Source organism: Parus major, chromosome 9 (assembly GCF_001522545.3).
Source record: "Parus major isolate Abel chromosome 9, Parus_major1.1, whole genome shotgun sequence".
Lineage (NCBI taxonomy): Eukaryota > Metazoa > Chordata > Aves > Passeriformes > Paridae > Parus > Parus major.
In genome coordinates, this window is record NC_031778.1 from 6,065,471 (window position 1) to 6,089,753 (window position 24,283).

The window sequence follows — 24,283 nt, forward strand, 5'->3', positions numbered from 1 at the left end:
CAGTTCCCTGCTGTGGGGTGCAGGGGAGACCTGGCGAGGACCCCCTCGATCCCTCGATTGAGGGATGCGTCGGAGAGTGTCCATGGAGTGGGGGGCTCCCTGCATGAGGATGTGGGGAGGCAGCCTGCGTAGGTCACCTAGGTGGAGGTGGCTGCTGTATGGGAGAGCATACACGTCAGAGATCAGCCGGGGGAATGCCTGCACACCACATCCTCGCATATGGTGGCGACAAACTCCACAATCCCCCTCCCTACCCCGCCGCGCCTCCTTAAGTTCCCGCCTCGTCCCGGCCTCCCTCCGCCCCGTCCCTCCCCGTCCCGCCCCGCTCCCGCCAAGTGAGGGAATAAAGTTGCGCATCGGGGCGGGCGGCCCTGGCCGGAGCGGAGTAGGGCTGAGGGGGCGGTATCGCGGCTAGCCGGCGGGAGCGCCGGGCCATGGCCTCGGAGGAGCTGGCGCAGAAGCTGCAGCGGCGGCTGCAGCTGGAGGAGAGCGGGACAGTGGCGGAGGGCGAGGCAGAGGCGGTCAAGGGCGCGGTGGCAGCCGGGGAGCTGGAGGAGCGGAGCTGCCTGACGGCCAGTGCGGGCGCAGAGCTGAGCGCCAAGCTGTGCCGGCGGCAGGACATCAACGAGGGTGCGGCGCAGCCCCGGCGGGCCGCGGTCTTCAACCCCTACACCGAGTTCAAGGAGTTCAGCCGCCGGCAGATCAAGGACATGGAGCGCATGTTCCGCCTGTGAGTGGGGTGGAGCGGGGTGGGGGGCTCGCTGTCCGGCCCGTGGGCTCCGGGCCCGGGGCTCTGTCTTTCCGCGCAGCCCCTCCCGGGGCCGGCCCCCGGGGGCACATCTGGAGGAGGGCTGCCCGCTCTCGGCGGCATGCTCGCATTTCTCCGCGGTTTTGCGGTCGGGCTGGAGGAAGCCGCGGCGCGTTCCCAGCGCCATCTGATCCCCAGATTGTCCCTGTGCTTTGCCGGGGGACTCGTAGAGTTTGCCTGGGGTTCAGCCCTGCGTTTAGCTCACGGTCTGCCTGGGATTGGAACGGTGGCTGTTTGTGGTGGCACCCAGGAGCTATGGCTTTGCGGGACGCTCTGGGTGGGACGGGGGATTGTGAGAACACAGTACTTTTCTGCCCCTGGGGCACCCGGTGGGTCTGTGTCCTGGGGCCGGGCTGAGGTGCTGGGCATTTTCCTGAGACAACTGCTACCCTGAACGTCCCCAGCTGTCCTGCTGGCTCTGCCTGGCAATGTCCTAGCTCCGAGCACAGTCCTGTCTTCCAGGTTTGGTGCTTCCTACCATGCACCCAAACAAAGGTTGAGCACAGTTTCCTTTTTCTACCCGCTTCGTGGGGGCTGCGATGGGGTTCCCCTCCCAGCAGGAAGGTTTGTGTTTAAAGTCAAACTGCTGCTAGCAGCAGGGAGAGCTGCTCCTGTAAGCAGAAGGGCTTGGCCCTCCCCGAGACCATGATCGTACCCCTTTCCTCCAGACCATGTCCTCGCTCCTGCAGTTAGGCTGTGTCTGGGTACCTTTGTCTGCGCTCAGGTTTCCCTCCAGCACCCCAGACCCATGGGCTCCTGGGTGTCCGTGTCCTCAGAGCCCCATGAGAGGCTGCCAGACTGGGAGAAAGCTGCTGTGGACAGGAGGACCACAGAGCAAGGTGTGAAGGTGTACTTCACCTTACTGAGGTGATTGAAGTGAGATTAGTAAATTGTCAGATCATTGTTCACCTAGCTGAAAGCTGCCTTGGGCACCCTGAATTGTTGCGAGGAGATCAAGAGTTAGTTGAATGCTGCTGGCTCCCAGCGCTGCGGGGTGTTGCCTGTCCCAGCCGGGCTGTTGCCACAGGAGACCAGGCGATGGGCTTTTGTGAGCTTACTGGAGTTTGGAGTTCTTTGTTGCACAGGCAGCGTTGTGTTGGCAGCTGGTGTGGGAAGCGAGGTGGTCCAGGCGGGACTGCTGCTCCACTCTATCCTGTGTCCCTTTTGACTGTGCTTAAAGGGGATCCCTCTCTATGGAAGGCTGATACATGGTGCTGTGAGGATTGGAGGACAAACAATGCCGGCAAGGCCTGAAAGCTGTGGGTGAGAGCCTGGACTGGGCAACAGCACTGCCTCAGTAGGGAAGAGGAAAGGAATGGCGGTGGTTTTGGGAAATCAAAAGTGGAAGAGCTGAATTGCAGCCTGATTTTTCAACAATGAGCTCATTAAACGCCAGCCTTGTAAGCAGGAAAAGCTAGGCTTTGCAGTTGAATGCTAATCAGCTGGTCAATGTAGCTGGAAAGCATTGCATACCCTGTAGGAACTGCTGATGCCAAAGGGGGAAGAAGGTGGGCTGCATGCTCCCCTGTTGTGTTTCCTGGATATGCAGCCAGAGAACTATGTCCTGGTGTTCACTGTTCCAGGCACCTGAGGTTTGCAGTGGAAGAGGATCTGGTATTTAGTCCATCTGCTGCCAGTGACCTGTCTCTATTGGCTGACATCACGTGCTCCATGAGGAGAGGAAATGTTCCCCTTAATTCCTGTCAGTCAGAGCTTGAGTTAATGTGATTAAGGCTTTAATTTTCTGTATGGCTTATTGGCCCTGGCCACTGCAGCTCAGGGTCTTTCTTATATCCCTCTCTCAAAGGCTTATTTTTTTTCATTTACTATCTTCTCATTGCCATAGGATGCCAGGTTTCCACTAGGAAACTTTCTGTCAAAAAAAAAAAAATTTCTTATCAGTCTAGTGGGACTTTTAAATTTCTAGTTTAGACTAAATTTGAGTCTATAGTCCTGTGCATGATGTGGGCTGGGTCATGGTGCTCCAGCTGAAAAGATGTCCTAGTGATAGCAGCTGCCCTGAATGCCTGTCATGGCATCCCATGGTATGGACGGTGGCTGTGACTGCCAGGGTGGGAGCAAAGAACTTGTCTGAAAGTGGGACTTCCCAAAATATAGTTCTCCATCTGGGGCTATGCCAGGAGCATCCTTCCAAAGCAGAAAAAATGCCCTTTGCTCTGGCTGCCACAGTTGGACTCACTTTCCCCCCTCTCTTGTCCAAGCCTCCTCTTATCAGCATCTCTCCTTTTTGGCCCCATTCCACTGGAGACGGGGTGCAGGTATCTGCTGGAGTGCTGGGTCCAGGCAGCTCTCAGGATGGATATTTTTTTGGCAGAAACCAGGAAGTCTAGAGCTCAGGTTAATTATAATGTGACCTAATTAGCTGCCTATTCTAACAATATGTGAGGACTCTGTGAGAGGACCACAATAACCTCTCTTTCCTGAGTTGTCTAAGTGAACTCTTAGGGCCTCTGGAGACTCACAGCCCTCCTTGGTGCCATCTTTGTCCAGGAAATTGGCAGAGTTGGCAGTGTGGCTCTGCCTGGCAGGAATGACCTTTATGAGAAATGTAAGGGGGAGGAAAACAGACAGCAGCTTCTTCTGTGGGGTGTGAGGGAGTGGAGAAATTCCAGTCTTGCTATTGCCTTTTATATCTAGGGAATTTCATGTGTTGCCCACACATTGCATAAGTTCCTTGCATTTGGCTGATGGGAGAGGCTGTGATGTCCCCTTGTCCTCCTGGAGCCACTTAAGAGCCCCTTTGCCAGGTGCCCCAGCCTCATCTGACATGCTTCAGCAGACCTGCTTTCTCTAGAGCTGTCATGTGCTCCATGTGACTGGCTGCCTCTGGTCTGTGACCGGCTGTTTCTCGACTTCCAGTGGGCAGGAAGGTTATTACCATGGGGACTCAGCATGGGCCTGCAGGTCTTGCCCAGCATCTTGGAGAATATATTAGTGGAGGAGACTCTCATCTTGCCCTCATGTCTCTTGAAGAGCAGGAGAGCTTCTGCCTGGATTGGGGAGGATGAAGCTGCATGTGGCTGAGGAGTCTGTTCCTGTGCCCACCTTGGTATGGAGGAATTGTTTCCAATTCTTGGAACAAACCCTTGGCAACAGAATAGAATATTCCATTTGGAATGGACCACCAATGATCATATCTCGTTCAACTGCCTGATTGCTTCAGGACTGACCATAAGTTAAGGCTTGTTTTTAAGACCATTGTCCAAATGACAAACTGACAGGCTTGAGGCACCGACCACCTTTCTAAGAAGGCTGTTCCAGGGTCTGACAACCATCTCAGGCTTATAGAAAGGCTTCCTCAGGTCCAGTCTGATCTTCCTCTGAGGCAGTTTTGAACCATTCCCATTTATCCTATCACTGGATATCAGGGAGCAGAGATTGGCACCACTTTCTCCATGTAAGGTGAAACACAATGCTCAGAGGGAATAAAGTGCTACTTAGGATTTGAAATATTTAAGAGGAGATTATTACTTCAGCATCATTATTCCAACTGCTTTATTTCAAAGCCTCAATTAAGCCATTGCAGCATATAGGAACTGAACTGTAGATCAAAGTACAGGTGTCCATAGTATGTGAAGCAAGGTAAGGTGCAGCAAACATGTACAGGGAGGGCAGGTTTTCATTCCAGCTTTTCTCAAGGAATGTAAATGTTTAGCAACTGCTCTTTGATCCTTCAGGATCTGTGTTTTCTCATTCAATTGTCCTATTAAGTGGAGTTTTAGAGGAGGGTGACTGCAGAGTCACTACAGGTGATGCAGTGCTTGGCATCTCCTTTTTCCTCCCTTCCTGATCCCTCCTTCTTCTGTGATGTAACCCCCCCAGTACCTGTGTAACACCAGTGCAATGCTTGTACTTGGGCAGTAATTGTAATTGTGTAACAGACTTCATGCTCTTAAGAAAGTCTTTTCAGAAAGTATTCCTTCCTTCCCCCTGATTTTGTCTTCTGCTTTCCTCTCGCAGTGCTTCAGCAGCCAGGCACGCTCCGCAGTCCGGGTGGAAGCGAGCCAGCGTGAGAATCTGGGTGCATCCTTGTTGCAGCAGATTTTGGCAGCCACTGCTGTATCTGATTTGCTGCCAGGAACACTGCTGTGGCAGCAGCGTGGCAAAGCTTTATCACAGCGGCCATGGGGCCTGTACCTGCCTGCGGCATCCCAGCTGTCACAGGTGGGATCTGCTGTAGCCGTGGCACTGACCTGCTGCTGGAGTGGCCTTCCTGTGACATGAGAGGTCTGTGCCTGTTGGCACAATTCCTCTCTGTCTGTAATGCCTGCACATCACTCAGGTGAGGCTTGGCTCATGCCCCAGGGAGCTTTGAGCCTGAAGGAAGCAAGCTCTGGTGTCACAGCAGGACAGTACACTGGGTGATGGTGGGGCTTGCCAGGCACCTGAGTGCTTCATGCTCTTGCCATGCCACTCCTGGAGTACAGGATGGAATGGCTCCCCTGCATGCTGGGGTGTGTTTAACTTGCCCTGGTGCCTTCTTCCAGCTCTGTCTGTGAAGGTGATGGCTGTCCATCACCAGGGCAGGGCTGTGCTGCTGGTAGCTGTGTGTGAGGCATCTGGGGCTGGCTGAGCCAAGGGCCCTGAAAGGGGGCTGCCAAAAGGCAGACAGGGGAGTTTTATGATCTCTCAAAAGGCAGACTGTGGGTTTTTGGTAGGACTGAGGTGTGCTGAGAGCATCAACTGACTAGAAGGATGCAGTCTGCATTGTGCCCCACAGTGTTGAATGCCTGTGGTCTGCTGGGGGAGGGTGGTGGGGAGTGAATTGTGCTGTTTCTGATGCCCTATAAGTATGTCTCTCCCTAAATAGTCTGGCTGTGCAGCAGCTGAGTGGCTGTACCCAGGTCCTAAAATAGTTCAGCTGTTTTAAGAGGCGAGGGGGCAGGGAGGGAACGCAGCAGTTTGCAGGGTGTTGCCAGTGAGTTTCAGTGCCCCTCTGTCTGGCTGTCCCTGAGTGCAGGGGACTGGTAACCTGATTTCTGGGTGCTTCTCAGCACCAGCTGTACTCTGGCCCAGCATGCTCAACACCCATTGTGTGGCTGGTACAGAGTGCTGCTCTGCCAGGCCTGCTGTTGGCAAGACCCCATTTTGAACAATCCTGGCTTTGTCCTGCCTCTCTGCAGGGATGAGCCCTGAAGCTGTGCCCCATGCTTAACCCTTTCAGGGCAATGTACTCACCCCTGGGCCAATGTTTACCTGCAGGTAATATCCATAACAGGAGAGTGAGATAAACACTGCAGGCACAGGCTGGGCTTGTGTCCTACTTCTGCCTTCATCTCTGTTACCCAGAGCTTCCATGTAGGGCTGGGCAGTATCCCAACCCCAGATGAGCAGCCCTTAGAGGGAACATTATTTTGCTTCTGCACCCAGCCAAAGGGCATTATGAGCCTGTTGGGCCCCCAAAAAACCCAACCCCAGGTGCTTCTCTGCCATTGCACATTTTGCTGCTGTGTCTAATCAAAAGCACCATGTCTCCAGCAGTGACAGCTCTGCACCCTTTCTCCCGAACTTGAAAAAAAAGCAAATTTACAATTAAATATTCCACTTACTATGCTTCTGTGATGTCTTGGAAGTGCATCTCAGCTCTGGGCTGGGTAATGCTGTGAATGTGCCTTAATTGACACCTTCCTTGCTGTGCAGACCTTGCTGCACTTCTTCCCTGTGGTATCCAAGGTTTATGACCTGGTTTCTGCTCTGATGGATGTTTCTTTCCTATTTTTTCAGAAAGCAGTTCAGCTTGGTGGGCTCATGGGGCTTGCTGGGTGTACAGAGAATGCAGGCAGATAAGTAACAGGAGTTCTGTGCCAACCTAGTCTGGTAGTTACATCTCTGTCATTGGGAGTCTCTTAGTCCTGGGACCCTTGGAAACTAATCGCTACAGATTATTAGAAATAGTTGTGGGGGTGGTGGGACTCTGGAAACTCATGGAGACCACCCTGGTTTGGGGGAAAAAAATCTGCTGTGACTGTGCTCATGAAGGCAGAAGCAGAGATGTTGGCTGCAGCTCTGCCTTGTGCTGTTCAGGCCTGTATGCAGTTTCGGGCAGGTGGCTTTGTTCATGCCTTCCTTTGCCACAGCTTCCTCTGTGGCTTTGAGGTTTTTCAGCTGGAAAGGGCTTTCTTCCAGGATAACCACAACTGTGCAGATCTCTGAGATGGCTACAGCCCTCATTTCTTTGGAAGAGAGCTAACAGTCAATGAAAGATGATGGGTGGGAGGGTTTGACTGGCTCCTGCCCATTGGAAAGCTTCAGCACTGTGCCTAGGGTTTCCTTCTGAATGGTTGAAAGGATTTAACTCTGTCAGGGTTGAGATGGTGGCAGGGGTGCAGTGTCAGGCTGTGTGCCAGAGCTGAGCCCAGCTTGGGAGACCCTTCCCTGTCCTCTCCTGTGAAGCCAGAGCTCTGTGCTGAACCCTGATGGCAAGATCCGGATGAAAGAGGGCTGTTGACCAGCTGATAACAGAGCGCCCATCCCTGCAGCTTTTGGACTTTGAAAGCTGGTGATAGCCCTGGTGGGTGTGAAGTGCTGGTTGCTGGATGGACCAGATGCTTTACCCACACCCACAGCAGATGTTGGGAGGAGTTGGTGCACAGTCCCAGGCTGTGCACAGCAGATCTCTTGCTGCCTCCCCATCCCTAAAACACTCCTCCCCTTGCACTGGTGCTCTCCTCTGAAGAGTCCTTGCAGTCCTTGGTGCTTCATTGGGAGCATGGTCCCAATCTAGTGTTGCTCCTGGAGGTGGGCACTGGTTTCTTCTGCCAGCCTGGCCCTGTGGTGCAGCCCTGCTACCACAGCCCTGGCTAGGATTGCTGTACTCCCTTGGGACTGTCTTTCTGCTCTGCATGGGGACGCAGAATAAACAGCTGCCCTGAAGCACGGTGCTTGTTTTAGTACAAAAGCATTTTGGACAGGAAAGATCTTAACAGCTAGAGGGGGGAGTTTTGCTTATGAAGAAAGATTGCTTTCTGCCAAGAGGGTCTGCTTGGTCTCTGTTCCCTGTTTCTCCTTGAAACTAGCAGGAAACCTGGCAGCAGCTGACTATGCATGCCTTTGCCTCACCATGTTGTTGGTGCATGGTGTAAGCTGTGTGCAAGTTACCTTTGTGCTGCACAGGCAGGTGGGTGAAATGGAAATCCCACTGAGATAAGCTGAGTTCTTCTGTGCTCCTTCTGTGTGGGTCATTTGGTCTGAGTTCCCTTAAGTACTTCTCTCTCTGGTGAAACAGCTCTGAAAGCTGACAGCTACTTCCCTGAGCTTAATATATCTCAGCACTGGCCATGTCATGCAGCTTTCCCTCTCCCCTGAGCTTTGAATCACGCAGTGACTTCATCCATGTGCACGGTTCCTCTTCTGGGGAGCTGAGTATGGGGATGATGATGGTTGACCCCTTCCCCTTTGCACCCTGCAGGTATGACTCTGGACGGGATGGATATATCGACCTGATGGAGCTGAAGCTGATGATGGAAAAGCTGGGAGCCCCACAGACCCACCTGGGGCTGAAGAACATGATCAAGGAGGTGGATGAAGACTTTGATGGGAAGCTCAGCTTCCGTGAGGTGAGGGTGGCTGCAGGGCTGAAGGAGGAGGCAGCTGGACCCTGGGGGCTGTAGGGAGCCCTCTCCCCTCTGTGTTTTTCCAGTGGTGGGGTGCAGTGGAAAAGCTGGTGAGCTTCCCCATGCCAAGGGTGCGGAGCGTTGTTAACCTCCATCTCCACTTGACAGTCATGGTACCTGATGCCAAAGCTCTTCAACCTCCTTGCTTGCTTTGGGAACACATTTGAGCCCTGTTGCAGCTGCTGGGAGTGCTCACTGAGCTCCCTGTTATAGATGGAGTTCTGTCCCTTCAGTTTCCAGGTCTCATTGCTTGGCTCCTGTGGTGCAGCAGCTGAGGCCTCATTTTAGGTGCAGTGCAGGAGCTCTACTTGGATCAGCTTATCTCATGGGCCACAAAAAGCTCTCTCTTCCAATTTGTATTGAGACCCTCCCTGCATCATGCAGTGACTAACTATGGCAAGCTTTTTGAGGGGTGGTCACCTCCCTGCAACAAGGAATAAACATGTGGATGCAGCAGTTTGCTACTGCACTCTGGCTCAGCACTGACACTGCTCAAACAGGTCTGTCTGTTACCACTGTATTGTGACAGCAGTGAGGACAGGCCAGGATCCTCTTCCAGGCCGAGGAAGAGAGGAAATTTGAGCAGTGACCTGCATGTACTTAGGGGTACCCAAATCGTCTCAGGAGGAAGAGGGAACCAGGTACCAAAAGCTCCTGTTGCATCATTTCCTCCTCTCAGTCTTTGAGAGCTGGCTTGGTTACAAGCAAATGTCACACTGGCTTTCTGAGTTAACCCACAGCCCCTTAGGTAGAAAGAGGAGGGGCAGCACTTCTTATGTCCTGCACTGGTTTTGAGGGCTGTGCTGCTTCCTTCCGTCCTGTGGGATACCTGTGGTGGGCCCTGAGCAGCTGGGCTCCCTTGTTTCTGCAGGCATGATGCTCTCACCACGCCTCTTACAGGGTAGGGCTCAGAACATCAAGCTCTCCGTTGTGGGAGTTTGAGAGCTTTGGCAGTGCTGGGAGGGAGGATGAGCAGTCAAGGCCTGTGACTGGTTGGGGCATGAGGGGTGACTGTCACTCACAGAGCTGCTGCACCATCTCTCTCTACTGGCACATCACACCATCTTCCTCTGCTTTTGTGCCCCAAGGGCTTTGTTTGATTTATTTCAGTGCAAGAGGGCAGCAGGAAAAGACAGAGACCAAAGACTTGGGTTACAAGAGAGGGGGAAGGATATGCAAATCTGAGAAATGAGAGCCTGTCCCTGAGTTCCCTGCTGCCCGGTGAGAGGTGAACTGGAGGTAGCAAAAAATCCAGTGGAGCAGGAAGAGCACGTGCCCATGGCCTCAGGTCACTGATTGCCAAATCACTGAGTAGGCTGAAGAGCCCTCTGTGTGCATTCTGGGCCACCCTTCATTCTGGGTGAAGAGCTGGGGACAGCCTCCAGGCTTGCTGCAGGGGCTCTCCCATGGAAGAGAAATGCCTTTATCCTCAAGGGCCTGAAAAGTGCTGATGTCCCAGCATGAGTGGTATGACACAAACTGGCAGAGCAGCTCCTCTTCTGCTGCCACCTGTTTGGAGCAGAGGCAGGGGTGCCTGTGCTGCCAGCCCCTGGCATGTGGCGTGCAGCAGCTGGTGCTGTTGAAGTGTTTTGCCAGAAGGGAAAACAATGGTCATGCAACTGCAAGCTTGAGTGGCTGATGGTTTGGAATGAGGGAGCATCACTGGCAGAGCTCTGGGGACAAATTACACAGCAGTTTTGGCAGATACCCAAAGCTTCATGTGGTAGAGAGGAGCAGGATGCTTCTTGTCTTGCCTTGCTGCAGGTGTGCCCTGTCCAGCTGCTGTGTTCAGGCAGAGGGCTCACAGGGAAGCAGGTTCCCTGGTGGGTTAGGAGGCCTCAACCATCCCATAGGCCTGTCCCATTCTGCTTCTCATTGGTGGTGACAAGCAAGCATGTGGAGGGTGACTAAGCTGATTTGAGTAATTCAGATGATACCAGGAGAAAACTGGTTTAAATGAGTGTCTGAACACAGTAGGGTGCAACTATAGTACTGGAGGGTTCCTGTGCCTACCCAGAGAATACCAAGTCCTGGCATACCTGCCTGATCATACTCTTCTTGTGGTCTGGCCAGAGAATTGGTAGGGATCTCTTTCACTTGCAATAGATCACCTTTTTCTAGTGCTTTGAGTAGTGTCCTCCCATCCCAGATAAGCTGCTGCCTGGCAAGCAGGCTGCTGACAAACCACAGGCCCTGTTAGGAAAGCTGCCTTTTACCGTTGACCTTTGAACATCCACCAATACATTAACAATTAACTGTACAAGACTCCTGTTGTGACTCAAGCAATGAAATTTAGGCTTCAAAAGATTAGGTGTAGTGGGAGGAAAAAACCCTACACCTCTGACTGTCTAGTTCCCTCATTACCACAGGAAACCAGAGTTAATTGCTGGGATAGTAATGGGTAACTGGAGCTGCTACCTAGAACCCACAGAAATCCACTCACTGCCCCCTACACCCTCTCCAGCTGAAATATTGACCCACATGATGTGTATGCTACCAGGGTTGGTACAAACCACATCCTTCCATAGTGCTGCTTTTCTGGCAAGCTGCTGTTGCAAGGCTGCTGCTGACTGTCAGTCCCACACCTTTCCTTTCATGATGCCCAGCCTGGCTTTGTGGGGTAGGTCTTGGATCATGAAGGATGTGAAAACAAATACAATTTACCAGGTTAGTGGGTTGGAAAGTGTGGGTCATGTTGTCCTCTTTGAGAGCAGAGTTTTGAAAGGTACCTACCTACATTATTCACGTGCTTCTCTGTTGACATTTCCTTGAGACTTAGCTGTACATGGTGTGTCATGGGCCCAGCAAGGGTGTTACACAGGCTAGCAATGGGAGCTGAATGCAGATTGCTGGTGTTCTCTAGCTAGTAAGGACCAGTACCTCAAGGTAAGGTGGGCTGCAGGCTGTGTGCTGGAGTGATTGTTGCTGAGCTCCTCTGTGAACCAGCATGATCTCTCATAGTCCACCTTGCCAGATCGTTGGGACTGACATTATGCTCTGTTCACCCTAACCACTGTCTTAGTCCCAAGTTTCCTTAAACTCAGCCTGCCCTTTGTGGCCACAACAGCCTATATTCTTCTAGAAGATTGCATCCCTTAGTTTCAGGATGATTCATGCTCACTTGTACTCATGACCCAGTCCCTCCCCAGGTGACAGCTGTATCAGACCTCAGGATTGTGCTGCCTCCACTGCTCTTTTCCAATGCCAGGAAGTGGGAGTTTAAGGGTGGAGCAGGAGGAAGCATGACTAATTCCAGCCTAGCTGCCAGCCCTCTGTGTCACAGTGCCTGGTAGTGGCAAAGGGGAACTAGCTAGAGCCCAGTGGATCTGAGCGGAGGGAGAGGATGTCTTGGGGAGGATTTGTTTTCTTTCCAAGCAGGATGCTTTGCCTGTTTGGCAGTGAATCATTTATTTCTTACATGTGTGTATTGGGTTTGCATGGCCAGGTTCTCATAGCAGGGGGTCTACAAGGTGTGGCTTCTGTGAGAAGCTGTTAGAATCTTCCACCATGTCTGGTAAGCTGAAGCCAGACAGACCTGCCACGGACTAAGGTGAGCCAATCAGGGATGATAGTAATGCCTCTGTGATAGCATATTTGAGAAGGTTAAAAAGTTATCATGCAGAGGTAATTACTGCCAGAGAAGAGAGGAGTGAGAATATGTGAGGAATAGCTTTGCAGACACCCGGGTTATTGGAGAGGGAGGGGCAGGAGGTGATCCAGGTTCTGGAGCTGAGATTGCCCTGCAGCCTATGGTAAAGACCATGGTAAAACAGGCTGTCCTCCTGCAGGCCATGGAGGTCCATGGGGATGCAGAGATCCACCCGCAGCCCATGGAGGACACCCATACCACAGCAGGTGGTTGTCTGAAAGCAAGATGTGAACCTATGGGAAGCTCATGCTGGCAGAGACCTGCAGACCTATGGATAGAGGAGCCCATGCTGGAGCAGGGGAAGGACTCTTTTTTTCCCTGCACAGTGGCAGGAACAACCTGTGAAGAACTGACCATAACCCCCGTTCCCTATCTCCCTATACTCCTGGAGAGAAGAGGTAGAAGCTAGCAAGCAGGGAGGGGTGAGGGGAAGATGTCTTTAAGAATTATTTTACTTATCGTTACCCTGCTCTAATTTTGTTAGTAAAAAATTCAGTTAATATCCCCAAGTTGAGCCTTTTTTTGCCTATGACAGTATTTTGGTGAATAATCTCTCCAGGTCCTTAACTCATGAACTTTCATTATAATTTCTCTCCCCTATCCAGATGAGAAGGGGAATGATAGAGTGGCTTTGATAGCCTGGCATCCAGCCAGGGTCAACCAACTACAATGTGTTTGGAGAAGGAAAAGTTCCCTTGCTAAGCCCAGCCTGCTTTCTGCTTGCCCTGTGCAGAGTACTCACAGGTTAAAGAGGCTGTTGCATGGAGCAGTGCCTGGTGAGCTGCCTGTGCAAGAAGGCGGCCAGCACTGCTGTCATATCCACACCCTTCCTCATGGGAGGCCTTCCCAAACTCTTGCATTCCCACCAGCTTCTCTGAGTAAGCTGAAGCAGGGCTGGCTCAGTGTGGATGCTGGGACTCTGCTGCCCTCCTCTGGGACAGCTAGGGCTCTCCATAGGAAGCAGCAGACTACCCAGCCTGGCAGTCTGAGGAGCACAGACCTAGAGATATTTGATGTTCCTTTGCAAAGGGATTTCAGGGCAACCCTACATCATATCTTCAGCCCTCTGGCCTGGCTTGAAGTGCTGCATTGGTGTGGCTTTGTTGCTTGTGCTCCTTTTGTACCTGGCTTGTCCTTGTGTCTGTTCTCTCTGCGCTGTTTCGAGCATTGAGACACCTCCTGGGGTCACTCACCAAGAATAGCAGGGAGTTAGTTACAGGACCTCTGCAAGTACACCTAGAGCTTTCACATCTTAACCTGGAATTTGATTGGCAGGTGGATGGTGGTGCAGAGGTCTTGATTTTTAAGCAGACAGGTTTTGTTCCTTCTTTAAAACAAAAATTAAGCTTTTGTGGAATGAGATATAACTCTCATTTTGTTTGCTTCCCTTTGCAATTCATTTCCCAATACACACTCTGCTGTAGTGACACTGGATTTGTGCAGTGCAGGACAGAACTTTCATACCATCTTGCTCTGTGGACACTTGTTCAAGCCACTCTGTCACAAGGGCATGCACACACCTGGGCTGATATTCTTTATAAAAGGACTACACTGATGCCTTGGTTCAGGGAGCCTGAGGTGAACCAGAGGTGTGTTTGCCCTGCTTTCATTGTCATGGGATGTGACGTAGGTCCATAGAACACTGGAGAAGCCAGTGGAGGGCTTGTGAGTACACCATTAGGGTGTGGGGACATAAAGAGTTATATCTGAGCCTACCCAACGGTTTTACTGGGCAGGTGCAGAGGTGGCCTCCTTTCTCTGGCCACATAGCAGCCCAGACTTGGTAAGAACTGTGCTTTACCCAGGGCTCTGATTCCCAGGAAACCTTCTTTTCCTGTGAGATTCCTACTGCTTTTAGTCTGTAACAGGACTGTGTACTAGAGCACAAGCTCCTTGGTACCACTTGGTTTTTATAGACCTGGTTTCCTTTTCTGAAATGTGAATTCATCCCTCTCCAGGTGATTGTGCTGTTTGTATTTTAAATTGTTTGAGCCTCAGAGAAAAAACTGAATATCTGTTCTCTGTCTTGCTAGTTCCTGCTGATTTTCCACAAAGCTGCAGCTGGGGAACTTGAGGAGGACAGCGGCCTATTGACTCTTGCGAAGCTCTCAGAGATAGATGTGTCCATTGAGGGAGTCAAAGGAGCCAAGAACTTCTTTGAAGCTAAGGTATGGTGTAGCACAGAGGAATATGAAAAAACTCAACTGCAGCTGAGTTTTCTGTCAAATTTTGTTGGACTCTTCCTAGAGCCTTTCTGTGGCTCAATCAACACACCAGAGCAATGTAATTCACAGTCTGTGTTCTGGATCTTACCCTGGTAGAGCTGACTGGCTGACCTGTGTCTCTGTGGCTGGGACTAAGTTGCTGACCTCTTTTAAAGACAAAAGTGTCCTGAAAACTAATGCAATAAGGACAGTGTTTTCCCATTTTGCAAAACCTCCCTCAACCAGAACACTCTGAGTTTAGTGGTGAACGGAGTGTTTTGGAGTATAGGATTTCAGACATCTCTTTCTCTGTAACCTTTGGACTCAAAATCATTCTGCAGGGTCCTGGGGTTGGCAGAAAGAGCTGTACACCATCCGAAGCTGACAAAGCACCCTTTCTGAAAGCTCTGTTGGAGAGAAAATAATCCTGCTTGTTTATATAAGAAGTTTTTTCCCAAGAGCCTAACACGGCTATTGCACAGCAGATGTACTGAGATGAAAGCTGGAAAAATAGCCAGCAAGTAAACAATGTCTCTTTGATCTGCAGATTATCCATGGTGTAGTATGATGTTCTCAGATTTGGCTGTGATTCAGAGTGTTTTCTGCAGTAGTTTCTTCCACTGCATACTCACAGCCTATGCCCTGCTGCCTGCTTATGGAAATAATGTATGTGACCCAGAACTGATGGCCTTGTTTTGGGCACTTGCTAGTGACTTACTAATAAGTGGCCTTTCTTTTATTGATGTTAAAGTCAAGGAAGGTAACAGGTATGGGGTGTAAATACCCAAGCACTGCAGTGTAATTAATACTTGAGCTGTCCTGACAGAGGATCCCAGCAAGCACTGGGAGGTACAGCAAGCAGTTCTGTGTTGCTCATCTGGGAGTAGCTCAGGCTTTGGCTCTCCCTCTGATGCAAGGCTTGACAATTGTTTATTTTCTCTCTGTCTCATAAAGGCTCAAGCCCTCTCCTCAGCCAGTAAATTTGAAGCAGAGATAAAAGCTGAGCAGGATGAGCGAAAGCGGGAAGAGGAGGAAAGGAAGCACCGCCGAGCAGCTTTCAGGGAGTTAAAATCTGCATTTACCCAGTAACCAACCAGCCAGTATGCACTCTGAAACTGCACACAACTTGGTACGTTTCCCAGATCAGGGCTCTGACTTGGACAGAACTGTTTGGATCCTGCCTAAGACTCATCACAGCTTTGCTAGCCTTCCTTTCTTGAAGATCCTCCTGAACTCCTAAGGGCACAACTCTTGCAGCTACTATGCATTCATAATGATGTGAATAGTAGGAGCTGTGTATAGGCTGTTTGCTCTGAACTGTTACAAGCACATCACCCTAAAGTAGAAACAGCAGGTAGCAAATCATGGATGAGCACTGACAAGTGTCATGTTTGCTTACTTCATTATTTCCTATACATCCTTTTTCTCTTAATCCTGTATTAATTCATTCCTTGCTGACAGGCAAGTAGTGAGGTCTTGTGTAAATCAGGGTGTACAAAATACAGCTTGACTTCTGTATGTTTGTACTACTGTTGGGTGTTGTCACCCTATTCTTATTCCTCAAAGCCCCATGCCACAGGCACTGTGAAAACACTGTGAAGAGAGATAATTACTAGGGATATGGATCAAATTCACTTATCATTTCCTGTAGCATTTTCTGCCACCCAGCATGTTGAAGAGTCTTCCAGTTTCTCTTCTCTGAAGTGCCATAGTAACAAGCCCTTCGATAAGAGGCGAGATTTCCCAAGACTTCAAAGGGAAAAAGCTGGCTCTCTTAAACGAGGAATAGAAAACGGAGTTGCCTGACCATTTATCTTCTTTCACATTCCATCACATTTAGAGTACTGTACAGCTTCACTGTTATTTTCCAGCCTTAGGCAGCTGTATCTGTTTTTAGGGGGTATTGTCAGCTGGACAGTGCAATTGGATGGCACACTGGGGTTTTCTATTTGGAAATTTGCTCATAGCCTGAAACATGAAGGTGACACTGATTTCATTAGAGGTACAACAGAGGACACCAGCACAGTATACTGAGCAACCCCTGCTCAGAGAGCAGAGAAGTGAGCACATTTAACTGAACTGAATCTTGAGGGCTTGCATTATTCTATTAGCCATTTTCTCTTGGAAACACAGGAAACTTGACCACAAGTGTTGAGATACCTACTGCTTGTGTGGATATAAACATGGTCAGTCATAGCAGGGGAACTGCCCTCAGAGACCTCTCTCAAGACATAGATTTGCTCAAATTCTGCCTCTGCTATTGCCCAAATTTGTGGCAAAATGTTAATTTTTTTTTTTCCAGGACAAAACTCACCAGTCATCTTTTCACTTAATCTGTTTTGCTTCTTAAACTGTGAGCACTAAACTGTGAGCATGGAATAATAAACAGAAAAACCTCTACTCTTTAATGTCAGGTGAAAGAATTGCTAAACGATTAAACTGTGTATATATCTTCACAGATTATATTTTATAAATCACGCTTTTTTAGCTAAATATTTATAATTAAATGTTTTTATACTTTACAACAAAGCAGATAATTTCATCTTCAATTATTTCTCCTGTTGCTGAAATGTAAAAATAAAGCAGTTATCTCCAGTCTTGTCTGTGGTTTATTACAGGTCTTTGAATATAGTATTTTTCACAATTTACAGTAGTAATCCCCAAAGCTTGTCATCCTGACTTGGATGAGTGGGAAAAGAATTCAACTCCTTCTTGGTAACACTTCCTGTTCTGCACAGCAGTTCTGGTGTAAAAAGCGTTCATGTTTGCATTTCCTCAGAAAGGGACATGGCTGTGTAAATACTTGAAATTCTGCCCACTGCTAAATGTTGACATCTGAAGGTTGTGAGCCTTTCCTTATCTTAAAATAGCCTCTGTGTCAGTCCCCATAGTGCCCCAGCTGGGAGCTGGGCAGGTCACTTCAGCTAGAATTCCCTTTGCACTTCCTGCTTCTGCCTTTTTTAAGGGAGAAAAAATAAAAATACATGGATATCTGAAAACGTGTCTAAACATTTCGTTTCTACTATTGCTGATCTGCTAAGCTTTGTGCTGGCATGGCCACACTGAGGAGAGGATTCAGGAAGAGGTTTAACCATGCCTCATTTCAGGTCCAGTGATGAAATAGAAACTGTAAATATTTTATCCCATGCACCTCTGCTCTGTGCTAATACATTCACTGTGTCTATGAGTCCTCAGGTCTCAGAGGTCAGGTAAAATCAGGGTGAAGATTCCTTAGTCCCTATTTTCCCAGGAAAATTGTGACACTGCAGCTCTTGATTTTTGTGGGGCTTTTTTTTGGTTTTTTTTCTTTACTACATAGAAAGCACTGCTGAGTTGTGCTGCTTTGCACGTGCAGCTGGCTAAAGAGCCCAGGACTGCAGGAGAGGAGAGTGGAAAAAGGCTTTCCAGTTGTTTTATTTTAATAGAATTGAGTCAACTGACAAGTTTCAGTAAGGAAATGAACATTGTCTCTGGTTTTGTTCAATTCAAACAGGTGCTGTTAGTTAGAATCTGCATTCAGTGCAGTGAGCAATAAGTGCTTTTGCATGTGCATTTATTTGGAAGTTGCAGCAATGTGTGTTTTGAAATTAGCTTTGCTGAAATGGACATTGGGAAATTAATTGCTTTCTAAATTGTTCTGTTTTACTGGCAATTATTAGACTGGGTAACAGTGTCATTAGGTTATGCATAAGTACTAAAGAGAAGTTGTGTAGCTGTATTTCCCACCTAAAACCATGTTACAACACTTGGTTGTATTTACCTGTAATTTGTGTATTACAATCCTTGATGCTCTGTCCTTTTATGCCTGATGTCACCACAGGTGGTTCTCAAAGGTTCTTAAAATCCCAGTTCTCTTTAGTGATGCCTGCTTGTACATTAATGCCTGTCTGGTATTTCTGATGTGCCCCAAGTGACTCAAGTCTGTGATGGCAAGTAGAGGAGCTTGATGAAAAGCCTATTGCACTTAGTGGTCTTTCTCAGAAGGGACAAATACTTGCTTCCAGTCACTCATCTAGAATGGAAAGTTCAGGTAGTCTTTGATCCCTGAAGGGTTTTTGTTTAACATTTCCCAGAGTAGGCAAAGTACAATGGAGGAGCCACTACCACTTTAGCCAGCATAGAGGGTGGGTTCAGCCTGTCTGGATGCTCAGATTGCAGTGGATTTCTCAAGGATGCTCCTGTCATAGTCATTGCCATTGGCTGCAGGGGACAGCTTATGGCAGCAGGAAGTCTCACCTGAAGAGGTCGGTGTGGTCACAGTGGAGAGAAAGAGATGGTGTGATCAAGCTCCTCCTGGCTCAAGGTTCAGGGTTTATCTGTGAGGATTAAGGTGACAAAATAACATTTTAACTTTATGGGAGCATCCAAATAAATCCAAGACATCTAAAAGTAATTGAGTGTTGCAGAAGTAGCAGCTTGTTTGTGGTATTCTGTCTTTCAGCACAAGCCACCTGAGGTGACAGATGCATTGAAGTGACCAACTAAAAACTGCAGTTGGCTGTTTGCCTGCTTTGCTGCCATTATTTTTAGGGATGTAACAAATGAGGACATGGAAAACAGGCTGCTGAGAAGACACTGACTCTTCCCAGACAAAATCCCTGGTTATTTCAACAAAGAGGGGAACTTCTTCAAGTAACAAAACGCAGGCGTGGCAAGGGGAAACATGATTATGGCACATCTTTTTGGGCTGCTTTGTGATCATTATTTATCATTTCAAAGCTGTGTTCTGTGTTCATAACTCTACCACTGTACTGAGGGATGTGGGCTCTTGCCTCCAAGTCAGAATGGCTGAAAACAAGGGGTTAGGAAGGAAAGTTTATAGTTTGTTTCCCTGCACTTGGGTTTTTAATAGCGTGGATGAATTGGCACAATAATCCAGGATTCTGAAGTACATAATGCCCTTGGTACCCAGACTGGCTGCTGGGGTGATTTCACACCTACACAATATCAGCTGACATTCTGTCATTGAGCCATGCAGGAATTTTACCACACAGGTACAGTCTTGAATTTTCATGAGATTCTCCCTGTTCTTCTTGAATGAATTGTGGAAAATTTAAGATGCATCTGCTATTACCAAAAGATTGTCATCTGAGTTCCCTTAAGGTATTTTACAAAAATGCCAAGTTTTGCAGATGAGGCGTATTTCAGAGGATTCTTGATTTTTTTTTTTTTTTTGTCTCAGTAATATAATGTTTGTGCTAACTGGGATAAAAAAAAATTCTACAAGTGCTAAATATCTCCCATCTCAGATAAAGGCTGTCTTAGAGCATGTGAAAATATTTTTGAGTGCTCACATTTGATAAGTAGAATAACAAGGCACAGCTGCTTCTGCAATGAATTTGGAAATTCTCACTGACAGCTTGAAATGCAGCACTGCCTCCCTTCCTCCCTTTATCATTATTAGTATTGGCTCAAGCTGTGTGACAACAACCAGAGGGATTGAATGCAGCTTATCAGAGGCCAGCCCTTTTCTAGGGAGCTTTGCTTTTCCATACCAGTCTCCTAATGGAGAAATTCCATTCTAAGGTTTTCGGGTGAGATAGTCCTATGTAGCTCTCAGCTAAAAATAAACCCCAAGAATTACAGGCTTTCAACCCATTAGCTCGTAAAAATCACTAGTATTCACTGTTGCATCATTTTTGGCTGTCATTCAGTACACAATGACAAGTATTTCTTCACCTAGAAGAGGATGGAGAAAGCTACATTCGTTGTGGCTGACATCATGATTAGAGTGAAACTGTTTCAGCTGAAAACGGTTATACCTTCAGCAGTGCCTAACAGCCAAGAATAGTTTTTTTACTACTGGCTGAAGGAACCACATGGGGCTATTCTGCATCATGTACTAATATGGGTTTGGGGACTAAAAATAAACTGGTATTTTTAGCTGGAGAAAGTTTGCCTCGAGCTCCTGATTTTTCCATCAGAAGAGTTAAAATATGTATCATCTAATGCCCTTTTTCTGTCAGCAGCAGCTGCCGCTGCCTTCCAGGGTGACTCCCACGGCAAAGTGTCCTCGGGGCTTCTCCAGTTCCCGGAAGAGAGCAGGTCCAGCCCTCGGTGCCTGGGCACTGTGAGTGCTCACACACGGTGGCTTCTCACAGAGTTTTTTTGTGGCCACCGATAAAGCTGAATTGCCCCATGGAGCCACGTAGAGGAAACAGATAAGGCTGGGAGCCCACACTGCGCTGCTGAGGCTGCCGATGTGTATGTGTGTGTGTGACAGGGGTGGAAGGGTAGCAGAATCACCGAATCATTCAGGTTGGAAAAGACCTCCGAGATCATCGAGTCCAATCTGTGACTGATCCCCACCTCGTCAACCAGACCAGGGCACTGACTGCCACGTCCGGGCGTTCCTTAAACATCTCCCTAAACAGCGACTCCACCACATCCTTTGACAGCCCCTTCCAATGTCTAATCACCCCTTCTGTGAAGAATTTCTTCCTAGTGTTCAACCTAAACCTCACCTGCTGCAGCTTAAGGCCATGTTCTCCTGTCCTGTCGCTCGTTCCCTGGGAGCAGAGCCCAAGCCCCTCCCTGCGGCTGCACCCTCCTGTCATAGGGAGCTGCGGAAATCAAGAAGGGCCCCCTGAGCCTCCTTTTCTCCAGGTTGAGCCCCGCCCCCAGCTCCCTCAGCTGCTCCTCTCGGACTGGTGACCCTTCCCCAGCTTCTCAATGGCTGGGGAATTGACCCATGCTCCAGCCTCTCAATATCCTTCCTGAATTGAGAGGCCCAAAACTGAACACAAGGCTCAAGGTGTGGCCTTACCAGTGCCAAGTACAAGGGGACCTGGCGCAGTGATTTGATTACCGGGAGGTTCGGGCAAGGCGCGGGGCTCCATCTCTCCTCAGAGCTGCGAAGGGAAGGGGAGGCGGTGGCGCTGCGGCGGGTTCGCGCCTCCAGCAGGGGGCGCTGGAGGCCCGCCCCCGCGGTGACGTCACACAGACAGTGGGCGGGAAGCGCCGCTGCTCATCCGGGTCCCGCGGCGGGGCCTGGGGGCGTGGCCTCGCCCTCACGTGACGCTGCGTGGCGGCGCACCCGCCATCTTGTGTTGTTGGGTTGAGGAGCCGCCGCGGCTGTGAGGGACTCTCCGCCCGGGAGCGCAGGTAACGCTGTCCCGCTGCCGCCCGGCCCTGCTGCTGTCTCGGCCGGCCCCGCCACACCCCCGCCGCCTCGCGCCCCGTCAGACCACCGGCTCTGTCGGCGGCCCCCGTCCGCCTCGGCTGCCGCAGCACCGAGGCGCCCCGCGGCCTAACCGGGAGGCGAGGCCGCCCGGGGGGAGGGGGGGGTTCGCCTGGAGGGCCCCCCTGCGCTCCCTATGGGCCTCTTCAGGGGTCGTTGGAGTTGGGGCGAGCGGGCCTTGAGGTCTCCGTGTGGGTCCTTGGTACTTGTCAGGCGGCGGCGGGGCGCCCGCGGCTCCTCACCGCCCTCCGGGGCCGTCTCCCCTCGCACTGACCCTTGTGAACTCGCTCGTCCCCTCCCAGCCCAGCGGGAGCGCCGCGGTGAGCCCCGCTTCGAGCACGCCCGGCCCTGTCGGGTTACACTGGCCGAGGAAGGAGGGAGCTCCGAGCCTTCCCCCGCGCAGGCAGCAGGGTGTTGGGAGCAGCGGTGACCGGCAGTGTTTGACTGGAGAGGCCTTGGCAGGCTGAAGAGAGCATCGATCAGAATTGTGTACGTTTGGTATTGATCCAAGACAAGTAGTTTCAGTGTCAACAGAGTACTTATGGCTCTTTCAGTTCTCTGTGATTGCACTCTGAATTGGGACAAGGTGTAGGTCAAAAGGAGGCATTGCCAAGTAGTGCTTCTGGAATAAAAATCCACGTTTTCCCCAGTAACATTCAGTTCAACGTTCGTGGTGTGCTGCTTTTACTGTAATTCTTGAATATCTGTTTGTTTGGATGGGCGGGGAAAAGACTTTTGAATTCTGATTATCCTCTAACTTCTTACTGCTCATTTTATTTTCTTGCTTCAGGAGCTGATTTGGGCAAGTTCCTGGAAAGTACGTGTGAATCTTTTTTTTTCTTATGACTCTGCTGGTTGCTTTTGTTCTTAAGAAACTCTAATAAACAAAAGTTAATTTGCCGTTTATGTGAATGTAGCATTTGATTGATACACAGTGTGATAATTGAAAACCTTTGGAAACAAAATTGGTTGCAGTTGTCACCAACAAAAGCTTCGTTTTGGTATTTTTAAATTTTGTTTTTGGGTGGTGACTGCAGTAGATACTAAGAGCATTATTACTACCGGGTGTTTGTTTTCTTGCCATGCATTTGAATAGGTATCCTTTGAGCAGTTAGCTGATGCTGGTGTGAAAACCTAAATAATCCTGGGGTGCCAGCAGAAATGCTGGAGTGTCCATGGCCCTTTCTGCACCTGCTTTGCTCCCTAGGTTCATGCAGTTTTACAATTCAGTTGATATCAGTGCTTGTGTATTGGTGTTAATTTCTCAATGAATGTGTGATTTAGGGAAAAAAAAAAGTTTGTCTAATAGTCAGCTAAATTAAAGAGAGGGTAGAATTTTAACCCTGGAAGTTGGATGTCACCTTTTATGTTGATACTTTGATAACATGCTTCAGTATCTGGCAATATTGTGTGTAAACACTGGAGTTGAATGGTTTTAAGAGCTTCTCAGGCTCTCCTAGCTCCTGGATACAGGAACATGCCTGGGGACATCTGGTTGCTGTATTTCTTTTGGAGCCTTTTTCTGGATGGTTTCTTGAGCGCTTATTTCAAAGCAAGAGCATAGAATTAAAATGCGGTTTTGGAACAGGTATGATTTGTTTCACAGGGTACTTTAAAAAAAAAATTGATACCACAGTAGAAACTTGGAATCTTGCAGACACTCTCTTACAGGTGTTGACCTTGAGGGTTGTAAAATATCCTCAGGTGCTCCTCCTATTAGGATTTTTGCTTGCCTTTCTAAAACATACAGTAAGCTAAAACTATGATCTCTGTGCTTATATAAGTGAAAAAAAATGCTTTTCAATAGGCAGTTGCGGGCTTTTTCATTAATTTTTTCCTTATTGTTTTACTCAGTTGAGGAAAAAAATTGTATAAAAAGGGAGAGTGAAGTAGGTTTTGGGTTTTAAGGAATTGAGACTAAGCACCACTGTATCTCTGCTAAGGCCACTTGTCTGAATGAAGTTCTCTGACAAAGTGGAGTTCCTCGTACCTGAATGTAGGAAAAAAATTGTCAGTTTTTTAAAATTTATAGGTACTTCATTAAAATAAAAACAACCCTAGATGTCAGTCTCATGGAACAAATTGTGAGAGCTGAGTGGCTGAAGGCTTTGGTGGTACATCTCTGTGGTGAAAGATCTTTCTTTTTAAACCTGGAAGGGAAAGCATTGGTTCAGAGTAACAGATGAAGATGAGCTGGGCACTATGATCTGTGCTTTCCCCTTTGGCCTCTCTCTTCATTTATTTGTTTTAATTACGAAGAATGTGAAATTTGATTTTGGCTACTTTAGTATGGTCTTGCAAGTTCAGGTAACTGTCAGGTATATGTTTCTTCCTCTTTCATCGAGGTCTTTAAAATTCTTCCTTAGGACTTTTGAAAGTACATTAAGTTCTCTCTGATTTAGAACAAAATAGTCCATTTCCTTAGTTTTTCTTACCTTTTTTCCTCTTCAGTGCTTCTGCTCAAAGATTAGTGGAGATAAACTATATATAATTCATGATTATAGATAGAACTGTGGGGCAGAGCAAGGGAAACTTCTCCCTACAGAGCTTGCTAAACAGCCATTGGATGCCTTGGTGAGGAGAAACCTTTTTCTTTGTTTACTGAGGAAGCATTTGCCTTGAAAGGGACTCTTTCTTTGTGTGGTTTTCTCATCAATTTATTTTAATTTGTAGGGTGACATTTGAAATCCAAGGTGTGTGAAATGCTGCAGGGGGATGGGGTTTGCTATATGGGAACAAAATCAGTTTCCTGCCCAGCTTAGCCTCTCCTTGTATCTCTTGCTCTAAACTCTGGAACATTTTTTTTTG

The 24,283-nt window shown here is 48.9% G+C and overlaps 2 protein-coding genes and 1 long non-coding RNA gene across 22 annotated transcripts in view; 2 read left to right on the top strand and 1 right to left on the bottom strand.

Annotated features, from left to right (window-relative positions):
* Nucleotides 1-345: 345 nt before the first annotated feature.
* On the top strand, nucleotides 346-16,890 carry EFHD1 (EF-hand domain family member D1). The gene is made up of 4 exons (XM_015638112.2): nucleotides 346-730; nucleotides 8,238-8,385; nucleotides 14,125-14,259; nucleotides 15,250-16,890. Exons 1-4 carry the CDS (start codon nucleotides 435-437, stop codon nucleotides 15,382-15,384), a joined length of 714 nt encoding a protein of 237 aa, XP_015493598.1. The 5' UTR covers nucleotides 346-434; the 3' UTR covers nucleotides 15,385-16,890.
* Nucleotides 16,583-21,220, bottom strand: LOC107208941. Its single transcript, XR_001523378.3, has 2 exons — nucleotides 21,062-21,220; nucleotides 16,583-18,611 (listed from the first exon to the last, which is right to left on the bottom strand). It is a non-coding gene; the product is annotated as an uncharacterized LOC107208941 (long non-coding RNA).
* A 67-nt stretch (nucleotides 21,221-21,287) lies between these two features.
* Nucleotides 21,288-24,283, top strand: part of GIGYF2 (GRB10 interacting GYF protein 2) — a 75,390-nt gene continuing 72,394 nt past the window's right edge. For 16 of the 20 annotated variants that reach the window (XM_015637169.3, XM_015637156.3, XM_015637161.3 and 13 more), the window contains exons 1-2: nucleotides 21,288-21,399; nucleotides 21,778-22,292. The gene's annotated coding sequence lies outside the window, so the exon portion shown is untranslated. The remainder of the gene's footprint in view (nucleotides 21,400-21,777; nucleotides 22,293-24,283) is intronic. The other 4 variants (XM_015637157.3, XM_015637158.3, XM_015637160.2 and 1 more) reach the window with 4 other exon arrangements.